Genomic DNA, 19861 nt, shown 5'->3' with positions numbered 1-19861 from the left:
CTAAGCATTTCCTGCTACAAGCCATAAGCTAAATATTCTTAAACATCTCCATGTACTTTCTCACCCAGCCAAACCTGTTGTTTTACAATAGGCAAAGATGCTCTGTGTACTAGAATATCACAGAATGTCACAGGATAAAAGAAGTTTTAGTCACAGAATAAAAAACTAAAGGTCACTCATTATTTGTACTGCATTAAACACTCAAAAATCCATTACTTAAGGCCATCTAGAAGGAGTAGATTTGTATTGTGGCTTTCAAGGTCTGTGAATTACACAGCCATCAATAAAGGACAAGGAGAGAATACAGAAAAGGTCTTCTAACCTTTTCACTCTTTTTATTTACCAACTAGTAAGGCTGGTGGGAGGAAGGATGAGTTCTGTTCTTGACAATATTTCTCCACAGAAAACTAAGCCTGAGGTGCTAACTAAAATTATTCCATTGTCTTTTTAACTAATGAACTCATTAATTCTCATGGATATTGATTAGTGGAGAGAAATACATTACATCCCAATTAATGAGACTGTCTTAGTAAAAGGGGAAATGTTGCATAAAGTTAATTTGATTTTATAAAAGATTTTATTAACGAAATGGCTTTATATGAAGTTTGAAACAATCTAGCACATTAACAAAATTCCACATAGGAAGCAGGCCTGGTTGGTAATGCTATATTAGCTTGAAAAAATAAAAAGCTACTGGTAAAAAATCGGCAAAGGAAAGGATGGCTCTCTCTAGAAAGAAAAATTTCCACTTTAATGCAAAATAGTTTGAAAATTAAAGGATGAATACTACGCTGAACTATTAAACTGAGGAACTTCACTCCTGTGGGATATAGATCTCTGGAAGGAGAAAGCCCTCGTGCAGTAACCTGGTTCATGGGGCTTGGCTCTTCACACAGTAAATATTCCTTGTGTAACCCTGAACTTTTTAGCTGATCCTTTTTTAGATTTCATTTGGGTGACACTATTTGTGTCTTTATATATGTAATATCAAGGCATCTGCTAATGTGATTTTTACAACCATAAAAACCATTTTAAGAGAGTATCAGGTGCCATAAATCAACATAAAATTAGCAAACACACATAGAGCAGGACTTACCTGGAGCAATGAACTGTTTAACATTGGTGAATCTTGACTTATCAGCCACACTAGCCATAAAGCAGCCCTTGGGCACAGTCCAGTCATTGGGCTTGCTGTTTTTGTCCCTGTCTTCTGCTGTTTCATATACCTCTATGTGAGGGGGTTTCTCAGTTAGATTCTTGCTGTAGTGACTTAACCCATACTGTGCAATCTGGATTGGGTAGAAATAGCCTTGAGGTCCCCACTGTGTAGATAAAGGTACACCTATAAAATAGAGAAACAAAATAAATAACTAATAAATAACTATCTCCAGACACTCATAATCCTATTCTGAATACCACTTTTCACTGTTTTACTTCACAGGGTTATCCAGCAACTTTAAAGCTTCCTTATTACACTGTTTTCATAATTACTAAAAATAATACCAAGTTAACCAGAAATGAAAACAAAAATTAAATAGTTATTTGTTCTCATTCATTATTTGTTGACAGATAACAATGCAGTGTTGTAAATTATCTTTTAAGGACTGATTTTTAATGAGTGCTACTCTTGCTCATAGCTATAGATGTCATTTTTCATAATTCTATTTCATCATTCAAGTTCTATACAATTTAAACACATATATTGATAGTTAACAATTACCTGTTTTATTCTAGAGTATTAAACCTGAAATTTTCTTAACATCTGTACTTAACAGTCAAGTTAATTATATATTCATCTTTCCCTCCAATGTCAAGATTTGGTCTAGCAACTATATCATCAGATGGTTAAAGTATTTTCTTAAGAAGCCAGCTATGACTAGGCAACTTTAAAGTATAAACAATTTGCAATTCTTTCTCATATCCCTCATGTCAAAATGTAATTCCTGAGAATAAGGAATACTTTTTTTTAAAAAAAATGAATTATGGTTGTATATTTAACCATGGATTTTTTTTTTAAAGTACATTTATTTTTATTTATTTGGCTGTCCCGGGTCTTAGTTGTAGCATGTGGAATCCAGCTCCCCCACCAGGGACTGAACCCCGGCCCCCTGCATCGGGAGCGCAGAGTCTTAGCCACTGGACCACAAAGGAAGCCCCTTAACCATAGATTGTTGATAAACACACTAATGGATTACCTCTTGTAAAGTTCTAAGTAAAAGTTTCAAATGTTTGGTATGAGCGTTTACTTTAGTAATTGCTTACATGGGAAATACAGTAATACCACACTGTACAGAATATTTTATTATCGCATCATGGTGTATGTGTTGAGAGATAAACTCCTATCTGGAGTCCTAAAATAAGTTAACAAGCAACAGATGGGCACAGCAGAAACCAGGAACTTATAAAACCATATGCATTATGGTGTAGTTTCAAAATAGTTTAAGGAATTGGGGACCATACAGGGTAAGAAACCTAGGCTGCAGATAAGCTTTTTAACTTCAATATTCTTTCTCCAAGGGTAGATTTCTTTTTTCAAAAGATTTTCACTGAGTACAAGGAAGGTTTACACTATCTTGTTATATGGGTAATAATTATGATAATGTGCAATTGGCCTAAGAAGTGATAGACTGATCAATGGAACAGAATAGTAGGCCAGAAACATACTCTAGTTTTAAAATATTTTAGTATAATGATAAAGATTGTATCATTGATCAGCAGGGGAAAGAAGATTCAATAAATGCTAGGGGAAAAAACACCTAAAGTTAGACCTTGGCTTTGTACCATTTGTCAAAATATAAATCAGCTTAGAGGGACTAAAAACTTAAATGTAAAAATACAAAGCCATAAAACTATTAGAGAAAATAAAGATGAATAGCTGATCGTGGCATGGCAAATTATTTTCTAAGCATAAAAGTAGTAATTTTTTAAAAAATTCCTAAGTTTACTAAATAGGACTAAAAATTTCTAAAACTAACAAATCATAAGTAAAACGAAAAGACAGTCAAATTAAAGAAAATATCTTTAACAAATGTAACAAGGTGCTACTACCCTTGCAATATATATATAAAAGGTCTCACAATATATTTTCCCAAAAAACAACACTAATCACAATGAAAAGAGAGGGAAAAGAAAATCAGGGCCATTCTATAACAGTTAAAAGGATATGAAAAAGATACCTGACCTCACTAATTGCTACAGAAAGCAAATTATGAGATCCCTTTGTAAATGACAGATTAAAAAATAATGTTTCATGATGGCAGGAGTGAGATGATGAGTACCCTTATACTCTGCTACCAGAAGCATGAATAGGGTCAACCTTCTTGGAAAATAGTTTGGTAAAACTGACTGATACTATTTGGCATGGTAATTTATTTCCTAGGGAAACAACTCTGAGAATACATTTAAAACAGTAAATGATTAACTATGAATATCCACACCATTATGTATAATGACAAAAGATATATGACCTAACTGTCCAACTAAAGAGCAAGGTTCCATATATTATTCCATACATTTTTATGGAATGTCCTATTATGAGTATTAGTGCTTAAAATGCTCAATAAATATTTAATAATAAGAGGAAATAATCCTGTTGAGGGGAAAAAATACAAAATCGACTACAGAGCATGATTCTAAACTGTTTAAAAACGTGTATATATACAACAACAACAAAAAGATTGGAAAAAAATCAAAATATTAACAGTGGTTATAGGTGCTTTTCACTTTTAGCACCTAGGCACCTACTAAGCTTACACATTTTTAAAAGTTACTGGGGGAAAAAGGTTTGGCAATGGAGAACTTTCAAGTCCCTAACAAACTGTTACCCTCTTGAACACTGCACAATAAATATCATTACAACTATGTTAAAACATATACCTAGGTATAAAGACCTTCTGAATATATACAAAAATGGCAATCATTATCTTGAATGGTAAGAATCTATATGAATGTGGCCCCTTCCTTCTACTAAAGATTCTGTAAAGATAGTACAAAAATTAAAATATTAAGATGTGAAAATTACTTTTTATAACAAAATGAGAAAAATGAAATAAAACTCAAACCAAGAAATCTTAAAACACATTGTTCTTTCCTTTGATTAAATTATATACTTTAAGGTCAAATTCAGTTGGACTTTCTGATCAATTCTAGGTTTGAAATATAAATTCCAAAACATCCATAAGGAACCCTCAGTGCTCCAAATTTTAAAGACAAGGAAAGACAATATATACAGCAGATTATAGGAGTTCCAATATAGGTTCAGAGAAAATGGTACTATGTATTTTCTTGTTCTGAGAACTTTAACCCTTCAACCAGAGATGATACCTAAATAATCTGATAAGACGGCACTGGTACATTGATGGGTTCGATGGATGGTCTGTCTCCCTTTCCCATCTCCTCTCATAGGATAATAATTGTATATTTTAATGCAAAATTTCTGAAGATGCTGTGCCTTGACTTTACTGATAACTTTAGTTCCCGGGGCAGGTTAATGGCATAATCCTATTTAATCAGGTATGATCTTATTGGAGCCCTTGAATCACCATCTACAAAGCTGTCCAAGGTTCAGGTTTAACCTGTTCCCCCCTGCTAAGTCAGAGCGGTGATAGGTCTCTTGATAATAAGCTGTGTAAGTACTTGCTATGTAATTAACAGTTAGTCACTTATTCCTCAACACAATCTGGATAGAAAAATGCAGTGGAGTAGATGGATACCAACCTTCAACCCCACTTATGCACTTGACTCTGTCTCGGACTTCCACATTGTAGCCTTCAAAGGACATAAACACACCATCAGGGTGATAAGGGGCTCTCTGTGCATAGACTTTGGAATAGCTATGAGAGAATTCAAACCGATCATAGCCATCATACTGAACCACCTTTCCGTAAACGTCAAAATATTTCTCTACCCAGGTGAATGGAAGAAAGACTTCATTCCCCTCTCGTCTCCCTTTAATGGTGTGTTCATCATTTATGAGGCAGTCAATTTCTTCATATTTGAGCCCTAACACCTTGCTTCCCCCATTGTTATTGAAGCCCCCGACAACAGGGGGTGCTTTCTGCTGTTCCTGAGGGAAGGCCTCCTCAGATTGCTTGGCCATGTGGTTCACATTGTTGTTGCTCTCAGACGCTGCCGCTCTTTTTTCTAAGGCATCCACTCTGAAGCCACTACTCAAGTGCCGCGGAACCTGGATCGCTTTGTCACTGGAACACTTATTCCACAAAAGTACTGTGACCAAAGTGAAGAGCGCGCAGATGATAATCAAAGTCTTATAGTTGACCCGAGCTGCCAAGCAACGCATATTCAGACCATACCTATGGAGGCAAGAAGAAAAATTCACACAAAGATGTACTACTGACAATTCACAGGATAAGGTTTACTTTTTTTAATACTGAACCACCACACTAGGGCAGTTTTATTAACTGTATGTAATCTGATCACAGTTAAAATTACTAACTCAAACTTTTCAGCAGAGACAAAGAAAAGGCAAGAGGTGCTTTCCCCTCTTAAAATGCTCAGTTGGCACGATCCTCTAAAGCAAAGATCCCCAAACTTTCCCTGTTCGTGCCTCCCTTGGATTCTTAATAATTTTTTCACAAAGACCCTAAGTCAAAAGAAATACCTATTCCTTCCATTTATGAAGTAGGTGGGCTCCAACAACTTAATACATGCTTTTGTCCTAACAACTGAGTAGCTGTTTGAAAAAATATAACATGGTGCCAAATCCAACAATGCTCATTCTGTGTTACCTCTCAGGAGCATGAAATAGTAAATGGCTCTTTCCTTTCTGAAACACTTTCTTTCCTGACTTCCAGGGTACCACTCTTTCTTGGTTCTCCTTATACCCCACTAGATGTTCTTCCTAGTCATCTTCAATCATTCCTTCTCATCTCCCTGAATCTTAATGTTGAAATGTCTTAGGGTCCAAGTCCTCAGACCTCTTCTTTATCTCTATTCATTCCCAGGTGATCTCACCCATGAATCATATGGCGTTAAATATAATTTATATGTTGACTTTTCCCCAAATTCTATCTCCAGGCCAGATCTTTCTTCAGAACTGCAAGCATACATGTGTATGTGCCAATCCAAGTAACTGACATCTTTATTTGGAGGTCAAATGGATTTCTGAAACATAACATTCAAAATTTATTCCCTAAGCTTTCCCCTCAACCTGTTGTTTTACTGGTCAGACCCGAAATGCTGAGTCCTTTCTTGTTCACCCCAATCCAACCAGTCAGGAAATCCTGTTGGCCCTACCTTTAAATCATATCCAGACTCTAATCATTTTTCACCAACTCCACTGTTAACACCATAGCAGAGTCACTGCCATCTTTCCCTTAGAAAGCTGCAATGATGGGGGCTTCCCAGCAGGGGTAAAGAATCTGCCTGCCAATGCAGGAGACATGGGTTCGATCCCTGGGTCAGGAAGATCCCCTGGAGTAAGAAATGGCAACCCAGCCCAGTATTCTTGCCTGCAAAACTCCATGGACAGCAGAGCCTGGCAAGCTACAGTCTATGGGTTCACAAAGAGTTGGGACAGCTGAGTGACTGAGCACACTGTAATGATGTCTAAGCTGCTCTCCCTGCTCTTTACCCTTGATCTACTATTCTACCCCAAAGTCTCCTCCCAACATCGCACTCAGAACGATGCATTTAAATATAAGCCAGATCATGTCATTCCAGTCATGATGGCAGAAGATGATGCCCCTATCGTCTTGTGGTATACCAACCAGCTGTGACTGAATATAGGTAGTCCTGGCTTGTTTGTAGCTGGGGTCATTGGGAAATATAAAACTATAGTTTAGTTATATGAGCAACATATGGAATATCTCAGCACAATGAAAGTAAAGAGAGTAGGCTTATTGCTGTTTGCTACAGTAGCTCTAATTTATTTCATGGTGTAAATCCACAACTACTCATTTTATGGTTGTAATCCTTCTTTCCCCTTTTCCTCTCAATAAACCCTTCTGGCAGCAATGAGATTTTTTAAAAAAATCAAACTGTTAAAAGAAAAGGTTTAATGAAAAACTACATAATGATTTTCTGTTGTTCAGGAAAGCTGATGATAAATGTGTAATTCACTCATTTCTTTTAATTCCAAGAGGAGGTAAACCCTGAGCCCTTGCATGGCTGAAAGCAACTTTATTCTGCTCTCACCTTTGATTAATAGTTTGGCAGGATATAGAATCCTTGGGCTGCATATCATTTTCTTTCTAAATGCTGAAGGCAGTATTTTACTTTCTTAAAGCATTACCAGCTACTGATGAGAGGTCTGATTTCAGTCTGATACTTGTCATTTTGTGCATAACTTCCCTCTGGATCTTGTATTTACCCTAGGAATTCTGCAGTTTTACAAGAATGTGTTACAGTATGATATTTAATTCACTATCTCAGCACATGTTGTACTCTTTCAATCTGAAACCTTGTGTTCTCTTATTCTTATTCAACAGATGTAGTATCCTTTTGGAGCTCTGAGTATGTTAGGGTTCTGTTCTTGCAAGTTTCTCTCTGATATCTCTATTTTCCTTAGTGGTACTTTTCCTGGTTATTTTAGTCTCTTTCACAGTATTAGCTTTCCTGACATGCTTGTGATCTTTGGTTACTTACTCACTCATCTTTAGGCTTGAATGACTCATTAGCCAACACAGATTTCCTCTGTTATTGTGAAGATGGTCTGATTTCTAGCTAGACTTCTCTCCAGAGAGGAGCTCTGTGTGGGCTAGGTACAGGCTGAGTGGTACTGTTCCTTTAGGGTATGTGGGTGGGGACCCAGCAGGCCCTCTAAATGCCAGAATGAAGATGACTTTTTCTTTTATTCTGGGGACATAACTTGTACTCTAGAAGCCTTAGCTTTTCCCAATTTCTCTAAAGAAAGCCTGGCAAGATGTGGGTTCGATCCCTGGATTGGGAAGATCTCCCAGAGTAGGGCATGGCAATACATTCCAGCATTCTTGCCTGGAGAATCTCATGGACAGAGAAGTCTGGTGGGCTACGGTCCATAGGGTCACAAAGAGTAGGACATGACTGAAGCAACTTAGCATGTATACATGCCAGCTATCTGCAGTTCAAGTGCAGGGATGAGAGGTCGGGAGAAGGAGGGTAGAGCTGTGCCTTCTAGTACTCAAAAAGAAATCCAGAAATATGTTCAATTATCATTCTGTGGTAATCTTACCATTTCTTGTTATTGATTTCATTTCTTAATTCTATATATTTTATTTCAGTGGGGCAACAGGAGGGAAGAGAGGCAAAGATATAGGCTTGATCCAACTTGGAAATCATACACAGATTCTAAGAGCCAGAATCCAATAATATATTTTATCATCTGCATTTACTATGAGAAAACATGTTGAATGCAAAAAAAAAAAAAAAAGTGTGGAACAAGCAAATCTTCATAAGTCATGTATTTATAAGTTGAGGATTTTCTTATATAGCAGAATGGGCAAACTGATAATAATAAGTGATGTTTCATAAAAAAAAAAAAAAAGCCCTCCATTAAAAACATTTATGTGGCAACTTTTGAATTATCTGTCAGATATACCTAACATTTAGGCCAGTTTAAACAGAAATATAAAGCTTTTGTCCTTCTTTGAGATGCACTCTTCCTCAGTGACCCAAAAGACCTGCTTATGGAACTAGCAGACTACTATTATGATGAGGCACATGATGGAAAAATAAAGAAAAACCAAAATTAAAAACTTTCAATAACCTTTACATCCAGATTTTTAAGCAATCAGGAAAAGAAATAAAAACAATCAAGGTTTCTCAGAGAAATCATTCTGAAAGGTCCCCTTCCCCCTTAAGTCAAAGTTGTGAGAATTATCACTGACATTGACTGAAATGGTGAATCAATAAAAATCCATGAGTCTATAATAACATTCAGAAAAGGAGAAAGCCAGAAAAGATACTTATGTCATTTTTTGATAAAAATATGTAACTAAGTGAAAGAATTTATTTATATAGTCTTTGCAGGAGAACAAACCAATAGTCCCAGATGATAAAAAATTCTATTTTACAGAAAACGTGTGGCTAATAATGTGGAAGAAAAAAATTAAAACCAGAAAATTAATATATGTGATTCCTCATGAAATTATTAATTTAGGCAAGTATTATACCCAGGCATATGTTTGATAGGGACTTCATGATTCATACTGTGTGCAAAGTAACACCAAGTACATTATTTCCCAGTCACAAGGAGAAAAAGCTGAAACTCTACAATGAAGGGATCAGTCATCACCCTAAGTCAGTAGTTAAATTCAATCTCATTAATGATGACCCATCCAGATATTGTGCCTCTTGATAAGTTAAAATAAAAAATACATAGCCTATTGCATATCCCAGACAAAAATGTTTAACTTGGATCTCTTAGGCCCTATGATTTAACTTTGCGTTAACAGAAAATACAAGGGACAGAGGAAGAAGTTAAATGCAGATGCAACCAATACATCTAGAAAATGAAACATCTTGCAGGAGAGTTGGCTCCATCCCCTCAATAAATTAATGGCATGAAAAGAAAGTGGAAATTGGGTTAGATTTTTTTAAAAAGAGACTTAAGGACTATAACAACCAGATGTGAAACTTGGTCTGAAGCTGGGAAATTTGACTACGGACTTGGTAAGAAGAAAAGATAGAAGGACATATGGAGGTTAACACTGAAAAAATGAGGGTACAAAATGCACATATAGTATGATTTTCTAATTTTCCAAGAATATATTTACTGTTTTTTAAAACCATACAATAGAAAATTAAGAAGGTCAAAGTCACTTTTGTTAAAATATTAAATGTAAATTTTGAGTTAAAATATTTAGTTTTCAAAAACAGATGGTGACATTTTTTTGGAGGGGAGGATGGAAAGAAAGAAAACTCTGAGTATTGACATGCAGTACTAACTACCAAATAGGCTTATCTAAAGGTAAGTGCAATAATTTTATTATGTTTCTCAGATTATAGAAAACTTCTACATTTCGAAAAGTAGACTGCATTGACATTTTGCTAAGTATAAGTGATAGTAACTTTAAAAGCTAAAACCAGGGTTTTCTGCTGAATAGTGATAAGTTTCCTACTCATTTTAAAGCCTTCGCTACATCCATGAATTAGATTAACCTTTCAAGTTAAAGGGGAAAAAAGTAAAAAAATAAATAAATTCAAAAACCATGAAAGCTTATGTACTGCTGATCTTAAATATTTATTTCATTAGAGACATAATACAATAAAATTTAGTTTAGTAACTTTAGAGATCTAAAATAGGAAATAACATTCAGTAAACATCAAAAAGAAAATGTAGTAACTTATTTGCTGAAACCCTTAAAAATTAAATAAAGCAAAAATATAACTTAGTTTCCCTTTGGGAGAGCAAACAGTTCTCTTCCAAAATGATTTGCAACTCAAAGAAATTTTCCTGATACTTTACTTTTCAAATTCATTTTCCTAATTGAATATTTAACCATTAGAGTAATTTAGTACACATGAAAACTGGATATCACCATGAGTTTTTAAACTGTGAAGGTCATATTTCAGTTAAGAACAACCTTTAAATAAATTTGTAAAGGAGTTCAGTGACAGAAATTATAGGCTTTTTCTTTCCTCTGAATAATGTAGATCAAAGCATGCCTGCCCATTATTTTCTCTTATCTGTTTACATATCTAACAACTGATATTCTTGTAATCCTTTGGACTTCCCTGGTGGCTCAGACAGTGAAGAATCTGCCTGCAATGCAGGAGATTCAGGTTCGATCCCTGGATCAGGAAGATTCCCTGCAGAAGGAAATGGCAGCCCACTCCAGTATTCTTGCCTGGAGAATTCTATAGACAGATGAGCCTGGCAGGTTGCAGTCCATGGGGTCACAAAAGAGTCAGACACAACTGAGTGACTAACACTTTCAACACTTTCAATCCTTTGGCACCAAGTAAACAGAAGGAATAGTAGTTGCTCAACAGATAATCAAACTGGTTCAATCAGTACCTATTCAGCAGCTAACATGTGGCAGATACGGCACAACTCCTGTCCCTAAAGGCCAGGTTGGTGGGAAACACAGGCATAAACACAATAATGCAACAACACACCAACTATAAAAAAGAAAAGTTATATAGAATGTGCTATGAAACACTGTAACATTTTAAGTATGCAGCGAAGTGAGTACACTGACAGTCAAGCATGCTTGGAATCAGGTGTTTCCATTTGCCATCTCCTCTGCTTGGAAACTTGTTTCCCCAGATATACACCTGGCTTGCTCCCTTACTTCTTCAGGTCACTGCTTAAGAGTTACTTTATTAGAGAGACTCTTTCTGACCACCTTATCCTAAGTAGGAGTTCTCACCCCATCTTCTCTAGGTTCTTGATTTTTCTTCATAGAATTTATCATTACTTGATATTTTTGTTGCTGTTGTTCAGTCACTAAGTCATGTTCGACTTTCATAACCCCATAGACTGCAGCATGTCAGGCTCCCCTGCCCTTCACTATGTCCCAGAGTTGTTCAGATTCATATCCACTGAGCTGCTGATGCTATCCAACCATCGATCCTGTCATCCCCTTCTCTTCCTGCCCTCAATCTTTGCCAGCATCAGGGTCTTTTCAATGAGTCGGATCTTTGCATCAGGTGGCCAAAGTATTAGAGTGTCAGCTTCAGCATCAGTTCTTTCAATGAATATTGAGGGTGGATTTTCTTTAGGATTGACTGGATTGATCTCCTTGAAGTTCAAGGGACTCTCAGAGTCTTCTCCAACACCACAGTTCAAAAGCATCAATTCTTTGGCACTCAGCTTTCTTTACGGTCCAACTCTCACATCATACATGACTACCGGAAAAACCAGAGCTTCGACTAGACAGACCTTTGTTGACAAAGTAACATCTCTGCTTTTTACTATGCTATCTAGGTTTATCATAACTTTTCTTCCAAGGAGCAAGCATTTTTTAAATTTCAAGGCTACAATCACCATCTGCAGTGACTTTGGAGCGCAAGAAAATAAAGTCTCTCAGTTTCCATGGGAAACTGTTTCCCCATCTATTTGCCATGAAGTGAGGGACTGGATGCCATGATCTTAGGTTTTTGAATGTTGAGTTTTAATCCAGCTTTTTCACTCTCCTCTTTTAATTTCATCCAGAGACTTTTTAGTTCCTCTTCACTTTCTGTCATAAGGGTGGTGTCAGCTGCATATCTGAGGTTACTGATATTCTTCCCAGCAATCTTCATGTATATATAATAATAAGAATTTAAAACGCTTCCTTTACCACCCCCCAAAGTCCCTCATGCTGCTTTATAGTCATTCCCTTTCTGCCACTAGTGATCTTTTATCCCTATAATTTTTCTTTTTCCAGTATGTCATATAAAGAAATCCTATTAAGTAGCCTTTTGTGTCTGGCTTCGTGCTCTTAGCAAAATGCTTTTTAAGGTTCATCCACGTTGTTGGTGATATCAGGCATCAGTTTATTGCTGAGTATATTTCATTGTATAGATGAACCACAGTTATTTACCCAGTCACCAGTTGATAAGCATTTAGTTTATTTCCAGTTTGGGATTTTTATGAATAAACTGCTATAATCATTCATGTTTATAACCTGTTTAGTTTTAGAATATTTGGGTTAATATGGCATTATCTTGAGTCCCTGGCATTCTGTTGAGTGACTAATTCATGAATTCCTTAGTCTTAAATAATTTAAAATATGAACCCTCTATTAGAAATTAGAGATGAAGAAACTCGACTGTTTTCAATGATAATTTGGAGGGTACTTACTATATGACATTTAGGACATACTTTCTGTTTTTATTTAATTTAGCATGCTGTAGTAGTAAAAAGATAAATGATATATAGTGGAGTATATAGAAAATGTAGTATAATGGCAAACACTGGACTAAGACTTTAGAAATTGAGTTCTAGTTATTTAATCTGGTTTCAATTTCCAACTCTATCTTTTATTAGACTTCAGACACATTGTGACTTTGAACAAGACTCACAGAAATGAAGCAATGGGCAATGGTTGAGCCAACAACTGACTCCATATCAGTTTCTTCTGGAAAATGGAGATAACACTCTTAAATGTGATTCCATTAATAAGACCCAAAACTGCTTGTCTCTTGCTCCCTCTCCCCCCCTTTTTAAGTTGAAGTACCGTGGATCTGCAGCGCTGCGTTTCTGGCGCACAGCATGGTGACTCAGTTGCATGTATGTGTGTATTACTTTTCTTCATGGTTTATTAAGGATCCTGAATACAGTTACCTGTGCCGTACAGCTGCTGTTTAGTGGCTAAGTTGTGTCTGACTCTTTTGCAGTCCCATGGGCTGCAGCCCACCAGGCTCCTCTGTCCATGGAATTTCCCGAGCAAGAATACTAGAGTGGGTTGCCATTTCTTCTCTAGGGGATCTTCCCAACCCAGGGATTGAACCCAAATCTCCTGCACTGGCAGGCAAATTCTTTACCACTAAGCGACCAGGGAAGTCCTGTGCTATATAGGAGGGCTTTGTTATTTGTGTATGTTCTCCTTCCCTTTTTGTAAAGGTCCCTCTTTCCTTGTCTCCTGTCCACCTATTCTGCTATCTCTTAAGAGAAATCTAAAACATGGGGGCTAACCTTACCATGTTTATTTTTTAATTGCAAAAGATTATACACTGGCAAAGGGATGGAACATTAATTTTTCTTTTTATCATAGACATTAGAAAAACACTAAGTTGACTGGCAAATACTTGATTGAATTTCACAGTATAGTCTCACAACCTGACAGATAGTTCTCACATGATTCCTGTTAGCACATTCTCTCAACCATTTTTTCCAATGTGATTCTTACTGCATTGCTTTATGCAGTAGCTCAAAACTGCATTCTACTACTTCTGTGTCACAGTCAGCCCAATAATTACTCACATTTAAAAATCAGCTTGGTTGCTAATTTCTTCCATATACAGCTTCTGCTTCATGGCCAAGACTCTATCTTTCTGCCTTATGGTTGTTTAAAATTACTGTAAGTAAGCAAGTTGATGAATCTTTCCCCTTCTGTCATTCCTGTTTTGCAGGATTACACCAAACTTGATAAAAACTTATTATCAGCGACTCTATTCTGTAGAACTTCTTAGGATAGTTCTACCAATTTGTCCTGTAAAGTCCTCCTATGCATGAACCATGCAGAGTAAGCACATCATTAGGTTTTCTTTCTCTTGGCTTTCCTAATGAGGGTAGAAATCTTATACAGCAAAAAAGGCCTGGTATTCCTTTCTGAACTGATTTATTTACGTAGCATATGCTTCATTTGACACTTGCTTAGAAGATGCAGAGAGCTTTTTTAGTTAAGTACTGTTCAGTACTTCAAAGGACATCATAGCTACACTACACGGTTCAGCTTTTCTGGATACAAAGCTGCTCTTTGCTGTTTAAAAAACATTCCTATCCTAGTTCTTTAAATTACTGCTTTCAGAATTCTTTATATTACTGCTAGAGAGAATTAAGCTGAATACATTTAGAAGCTCTTTTCAGAAACGAATTTTAGTTTCAGAAGCTGCTGCATAGAGCCAATAGTTTAAAATGTCTGCACAAACCAAGGGCAACTAATTCTGCTCTTACCTAGTTGGTGAGAAAATAAATAGTGATTTGGAGTCAGACAATATACTGGTGTTGGAGAAGGCAATGGCACCCCACGCCAGTACTCTTGCCTGGAAAATCCCACAGACGGAGGGGCCTGGTGGGCTGCAGTCCATGGGATCTCTAGGAGTCAGACACGACTAAGCGACTTCACTTCCACTTTCCTTTCATGCATTGGAGAAGGAAATTGCAACCCACTCCGATGTTCTTGCCTGGAGAATCCCAGGGACCAGGGAGCCTGGTGGGCTGCCATCTATGGGGTTGCACAGAGTCAGACACGACTGAAGCGACTTAGCAGCAGCAGCAGCAATATACTGTTGTGGTCTGATATAAAGAACCTATGCTTAGAAGCCAGGTAAATCTAGGTTTAAATCCCATTATGTGCTTGCTGACAATTTTTCTTCTGCAGAGTTAAAAACTACTGCTTCCTCAAGTATATGCTAGTGATAACAAGAACTTCTTTACAGAGTTTGATTTCAGTAACTGAAAGTACGTACAGTACCTGTATGTGCTCAGTTGCTCAGTTGTGTCCGGTTCTTTGCAACCCCATGGACTGTAGCCCACCAGGCCCCTCTATCCACAGGGATTCTGCAGACAAGAATACTGGAGCGGGTTGCCATTTCTTCATCCAGGGGATCTTCCCAACCCAGGGAACGAACCCAGGTCTCCCACATTGCAAGCAGACTCTTTACCATCTGAGCCACTAGGTAAATCTACTCTTTAAGTATTTCCTTTCCCTGTAATCTTTCCACTATACCCTCAAAAAAGAACAACTTCCTTTATCACTTAAATGTGATTTGTTGCTGTTAATCTAAATATGTCTCCTGAAGGTTTGAGATAGATGAACGTAGCAGGGCTGATCTCCTCAACAGTGCTGATAATCATTTTCAGCACAAACTCTGGACCATGGGAAGACTAGATTGCCATAAGATTAGTGTATGTGACCATAAACACTGTGACCAGATACAGACCTTCAGTGGACTGATTAAGGCACACTCCATTTTAATATTTTGTATTTTTGAAGTACCTACTACAGTGAATATGGATAAGACATCCTACTGAGACATGTTCATTTGCCCTTCTGTCATTTTTTCTTCTTTCTGGACTACAACACAGACATGATGGCTGAAGCCTGAGAACTCTCTTGGGCTACAGTATGATATAGAAGGATATAAAGTACCTAGGCCCTTGATCATGTAGCTGGATATTAGCTCTAGACTGCCTAATTATGGTTCTCTTTTACATGAGTGGAAAATACCGAGGCAGAACATATAAGGGTTTATTTCTGGTGTCTGTTACTAGCAGCAGAACCTAATCTATACTGATTCAGATATCAGTCTGGATACAGGCATGTGACTTCCTCAAACCCCACCTCAGGTCACCATTGAAATACCTTAAAATAGTACACCAGCATTTAAATACAGAAAAGGCACATTCATATACCTGAGATACAGAAATGTCAAGAAATTTCTATTAGAAATAACCTAGATATCCCCACTGAAGGCAACTAGAACTCTTTGAAGAACGGCTGTTTTGGATCTTTGGTAGGAAGTGTACATGATGACCCTGGGATACCTTGTCATAGAAGAAAGCAAGAAAGCTCTCAAAAACTGCTTTGTTGTCAGTCACCTAGCCATGTCCAGTTCTTTGTGATCCCACAGACTACAGCATGCCAGACTTTCCTGTCCGTCACTATTTCTCTGAGTGTGCTCAAACTCATGTCCATTGAGTCGGTGATGCCATCCAGGCACCCATACTGTCGCCCCCTTCTCCTCTTGCCTCACTCTTTCCTAGCATCAGGGTCTTTTCCAATGAGTTAGCTTTTCACATCAGGAGGCCAAAGTGTTAGAGCTTCAGCATCAGTCCTTCCAACGAATTGATTTCCTTTAGGATTGACTAGTTTGATCTCCCTGCTGTCCAAAGGACTCTCAAGATTTCTACTCCAGTACCACAATTTGAAAGCATCAATTCTTTACCATTCAACCTTCTTTATGGTCCAAATCTCACATCTGTACAAGACTACTGGCAAAACCATGGCTTTGACTATATGTGCCTTTGTTGGCAAAATGATGTCTCTGCTTTTTAATATGCTGTCTAGATTTGTCATAGCTTTTGTTCCAAGGAGCAGGTGTTTTTGTTTTCCATCACTTTATTTTTTTTTTCCATTTATTTTTATTAGTTGGAGGCTAATTACTTTATAATATTGTAGTGGTTTCTGCCATACATTGACATGAATCAGCCATGGATTTACATGTATTCCCCATCCCGATCCCCCCTCCCGCCTCCCTCCCCACCCCATCCCTCTGGGTCTTCCCAGTGCACCAGCCCCAAGCACTTGTCTCATCCATCCAACCTGGGCTAGTGATCTGTTTCACCCTTGATAGTATACTTGTTTCAATGCTACTCTCTCAGAACATCCCACCTTCGCCTTCTCCCACAGAGTCCAAAAGTCTGTTCTGTACATCTGTGTCTCTTTTTCTGTTTTGCATATAGGGTTATTGTTACCATCTTTCTAAATTCCATATATATGCATTAGTATACTGTATTGGTATTTATCTTTCTGGCTTACTTCACTCTGTATAATGGGTTCCAGTTTCATCCATCTCATTAGAACTGATTCAAATGAATTCTTTTTAATGGCTGAGTAATATTCCATGGTGTATATGTACCACAGCTTCCTTATCCATTCATCTGCTGATGGGCATCTAGGTTGCTTCCATGTCCTGGCTATTATAAACAGTGCAGGAGCAGATGTTTTAATTTCATGGCTGCAGTCACCATCCACAGTGATTTTGGAGCCCAAGAAAATAGTCTGTCACTGCTTCCCCATCTGTTTGCCATCAAGTGAGGGGACGGATGCCATGATACTAATTTTTTTGAATGTTAACTTTTAAGCCAGCTTTACCACTCTCCTCTTTCACCTTCATCAAAGGCTCTTTAGTTGCTTTTTACCTCCTGCCATTAGAGTGGTGCCATCTGCATATCTGAGATTATTGATATTTCTCCTGGCAATCTTGATTCCATTTTGTGATTCATCCAGCCCAGCATTTCACATGATGTACTCTGCATAAAAGTTAAATGAGGGTGACAATATACAGCCTTGATGTATTCGTTTCCCAATTCTGAAACAGTCTCTTGTTCCATGTCTGGTTCTCATTGTTGCTTCTTGACCTGCATGCAGGTTTCTCAGGAGGCAGGTTAGGTGGTCTGGTATTCTCATCTCTTGAAGAATTTTCCACAATTAGTTGTGATCCACACAGTCAAAGACTTTAGCATAGTCAATGAAGCAGAAGTAGATGTTTCTGGGATTCTCTGGCCTTTTTCATGATCCAATGGATGTTGGCAGTTTGATCTCTGGTTCCTCTGCCTTTTCTAAATCTACCTTCTATATCTGGAAGTTTTCAGTTCACGTACTGTTGCAACCTAGCTTGAAGGATTTTGAGCATTACCTTGCCAGCATGTGAAATGAGTGCAGCTGTGCAGTAGTTTGAACATTCTTTGGCACTGCCCTTCTTTGGGATTGTAATGAAAACAGAAACTACTTGGGTTGTGTCAAAAGGACTTTGGAGTCAACCTGAAGAGATCTGCACTGGCTAAAGATGGGATGGGCTTCCCTGGTGGCGCAACAGTAAAGAATCTGCCTGCTACTGCCAGAGACATAGGATTGATCCCTGGGTCAGGAAAATCCCCTGGAGATGGAAACAGCAACCCACTCCAGTATTCTTGCCTGGGAAATCCCACAAACATCGCAGCCTGGTAGGCTACATAAGATCACAAAAGAGTCACACACAACTGAGCAACTAAACAACAGCAACAAAGATAGGGTATTTTGAGCATCAAACAGTAGTCCTTGTGGTGAACTGAAGCACATTTAATAGTTTAACTCACTGTTTATTTTTGGAGCTCAATTCATTATTTTGAAGATTGGTAAATAAAAGGAGAGATTCAAGCATTAGTTCTGCCTCTTCTGTACGAACTCTATAGGGATAACCAAGTTGTTGGGAAGGACAAGATTTTCTTTAACAGAAATATTTCAGGTACTATGCTAGGAAGGGCTAATAGAATACCACCATCTTGCAGCCCCTAATAAAAGAATTACTTTCAGCACTTGCTAAAGCTATTTGACGGATTGCTAATGCAGAACTTTATGACAACTGGGTCAGGGTGACAACAGCTGAACACACAGATTAACCTTACAGGAAAAAAAAAAGAGACTATCAGACATTTCCTGATGAAAGTTCACACCTCTACCAAAGTATTCTTGCTGAAAAATCAAACCCTATTTTTGTCAAGCTGTAGAATCAGCTACTGGTTTATAGGAAATGCCCAGGGATGGAATCTGAGTTAGTACTCTGCAACCACTAAAAGAGAAGAAGCTAGGATTCAGCACAAAACAAAACCATTTTCTTGACATTACAGGTTCCTTCAATAACAAGGAAGTTTTAGAAAACATTTTTTATGCTTACAAATGTTAAAAATTGTCTTTGCATTAACACATAGAAAATGAATTCACAAGACAGTAGACTGAAATGAATCAGTTCAGTCGCTCAGTTGTGTCTGACTCTTTGCGATCCCATGAACCGTAGCAGGCCAGGCCTCCCTGTCCATCACTAACTCCCGGAGTTTACCCTGTCAATTGAGTTGGTGATGCCATCCAACATCTCATCCTCTGTCATCCCCTTCTCCTCCTGCCCTCAATCTTTCCCAGCATCAGGGTCTTTTCAAATGAGTGAATAGGAGAAAATATTTGCAAATCATATATCTGATAAGGGATTAAAATCCAAAATATATAGGGAGCTCCTAAAACTCAACAATGAAAAAAAAAACCAATTAAATAATGGGCAAAGGACTTGAATAAGCATTTCTTTAAAGATATAATATAAACAAATGAAAAGATGCCCAACATTAGTAATCATGAGGGAAATGCAAATAGAGAGATAATTGCACACATTAGGATAGCTTATTTAAAAAATAATAATAAGCATTGGTGAGAGTGTGAAGAAACTGAAACTCTGTGCACTTTGGGTGAGAATGCTAATACGTTACAACCTCTGGGGAAAACAAAATGGAAGTTTCTGAAAAACTTAAAAATGGACTTTCCATATAATCCAGCAGATCTATTTCTTGATTTATATCCAAATAAATGAAACAAGGGTCTCAAAAAAATATTTGTACACCCATGTTCATAGCAGCATTATTCACAATAGCAACCAAAGGGCTAGGCCTCCCTGTCCATCACCAATTCCCAGAGTTTACCCAAACTCATGTCCTTTGAGTCAGTGATGCCATCCAACTATCTCA

The 19861-nt window shown here is 37.5% G+C and overlaps 1 protein-coding gene across 1 annotated transcript in view; it reads right to left on the bottom strand.

Moving 5' to 3' along the window:
* Positions 1-19861, bottom strand: part of GLCE (glucuronic acid epimerase) — a 110923-nt gene that overhangs the window by 5888 nt on the left and 85174 nt on the right. The window contains exons 2-3 of the mRNA XM_065940197.1: positions 4717-5312; positions 1097-1342 (exon numbers count right to left, since the gene is read on the bottom strand). Of these exons, the coding sequence (XP_065796269.1) occupies positions 1097-1342; positions 4717-5299 (829 nt within the window). The 5' untranslated portion in view covers positions 5300-5312. The remainder of the gene's footprint in view (positions 1-1096; positions 1343-4716; positions 5313-19861) is intronic.

This window comes from Muntiacus reevesi, chromosome 7 (genome assembly GCF_963930625.1).
Source record: "Muntiacus reevesi chromosome 7, mMunRee1.1, whole genome shotgun sequence".
NCBI classification, from domain to species: Eukaryota; Metazoa; Chordata; class Mammalia; order Artiodactyla; family Cervidae; genus Muntiacus; species Muntiacus reevesi.
The sequence above is the reverse complement of the archived record's forward strand: the minus strand, read 5'-3'. Positions and strand labels throughout refer to the sequence as shown.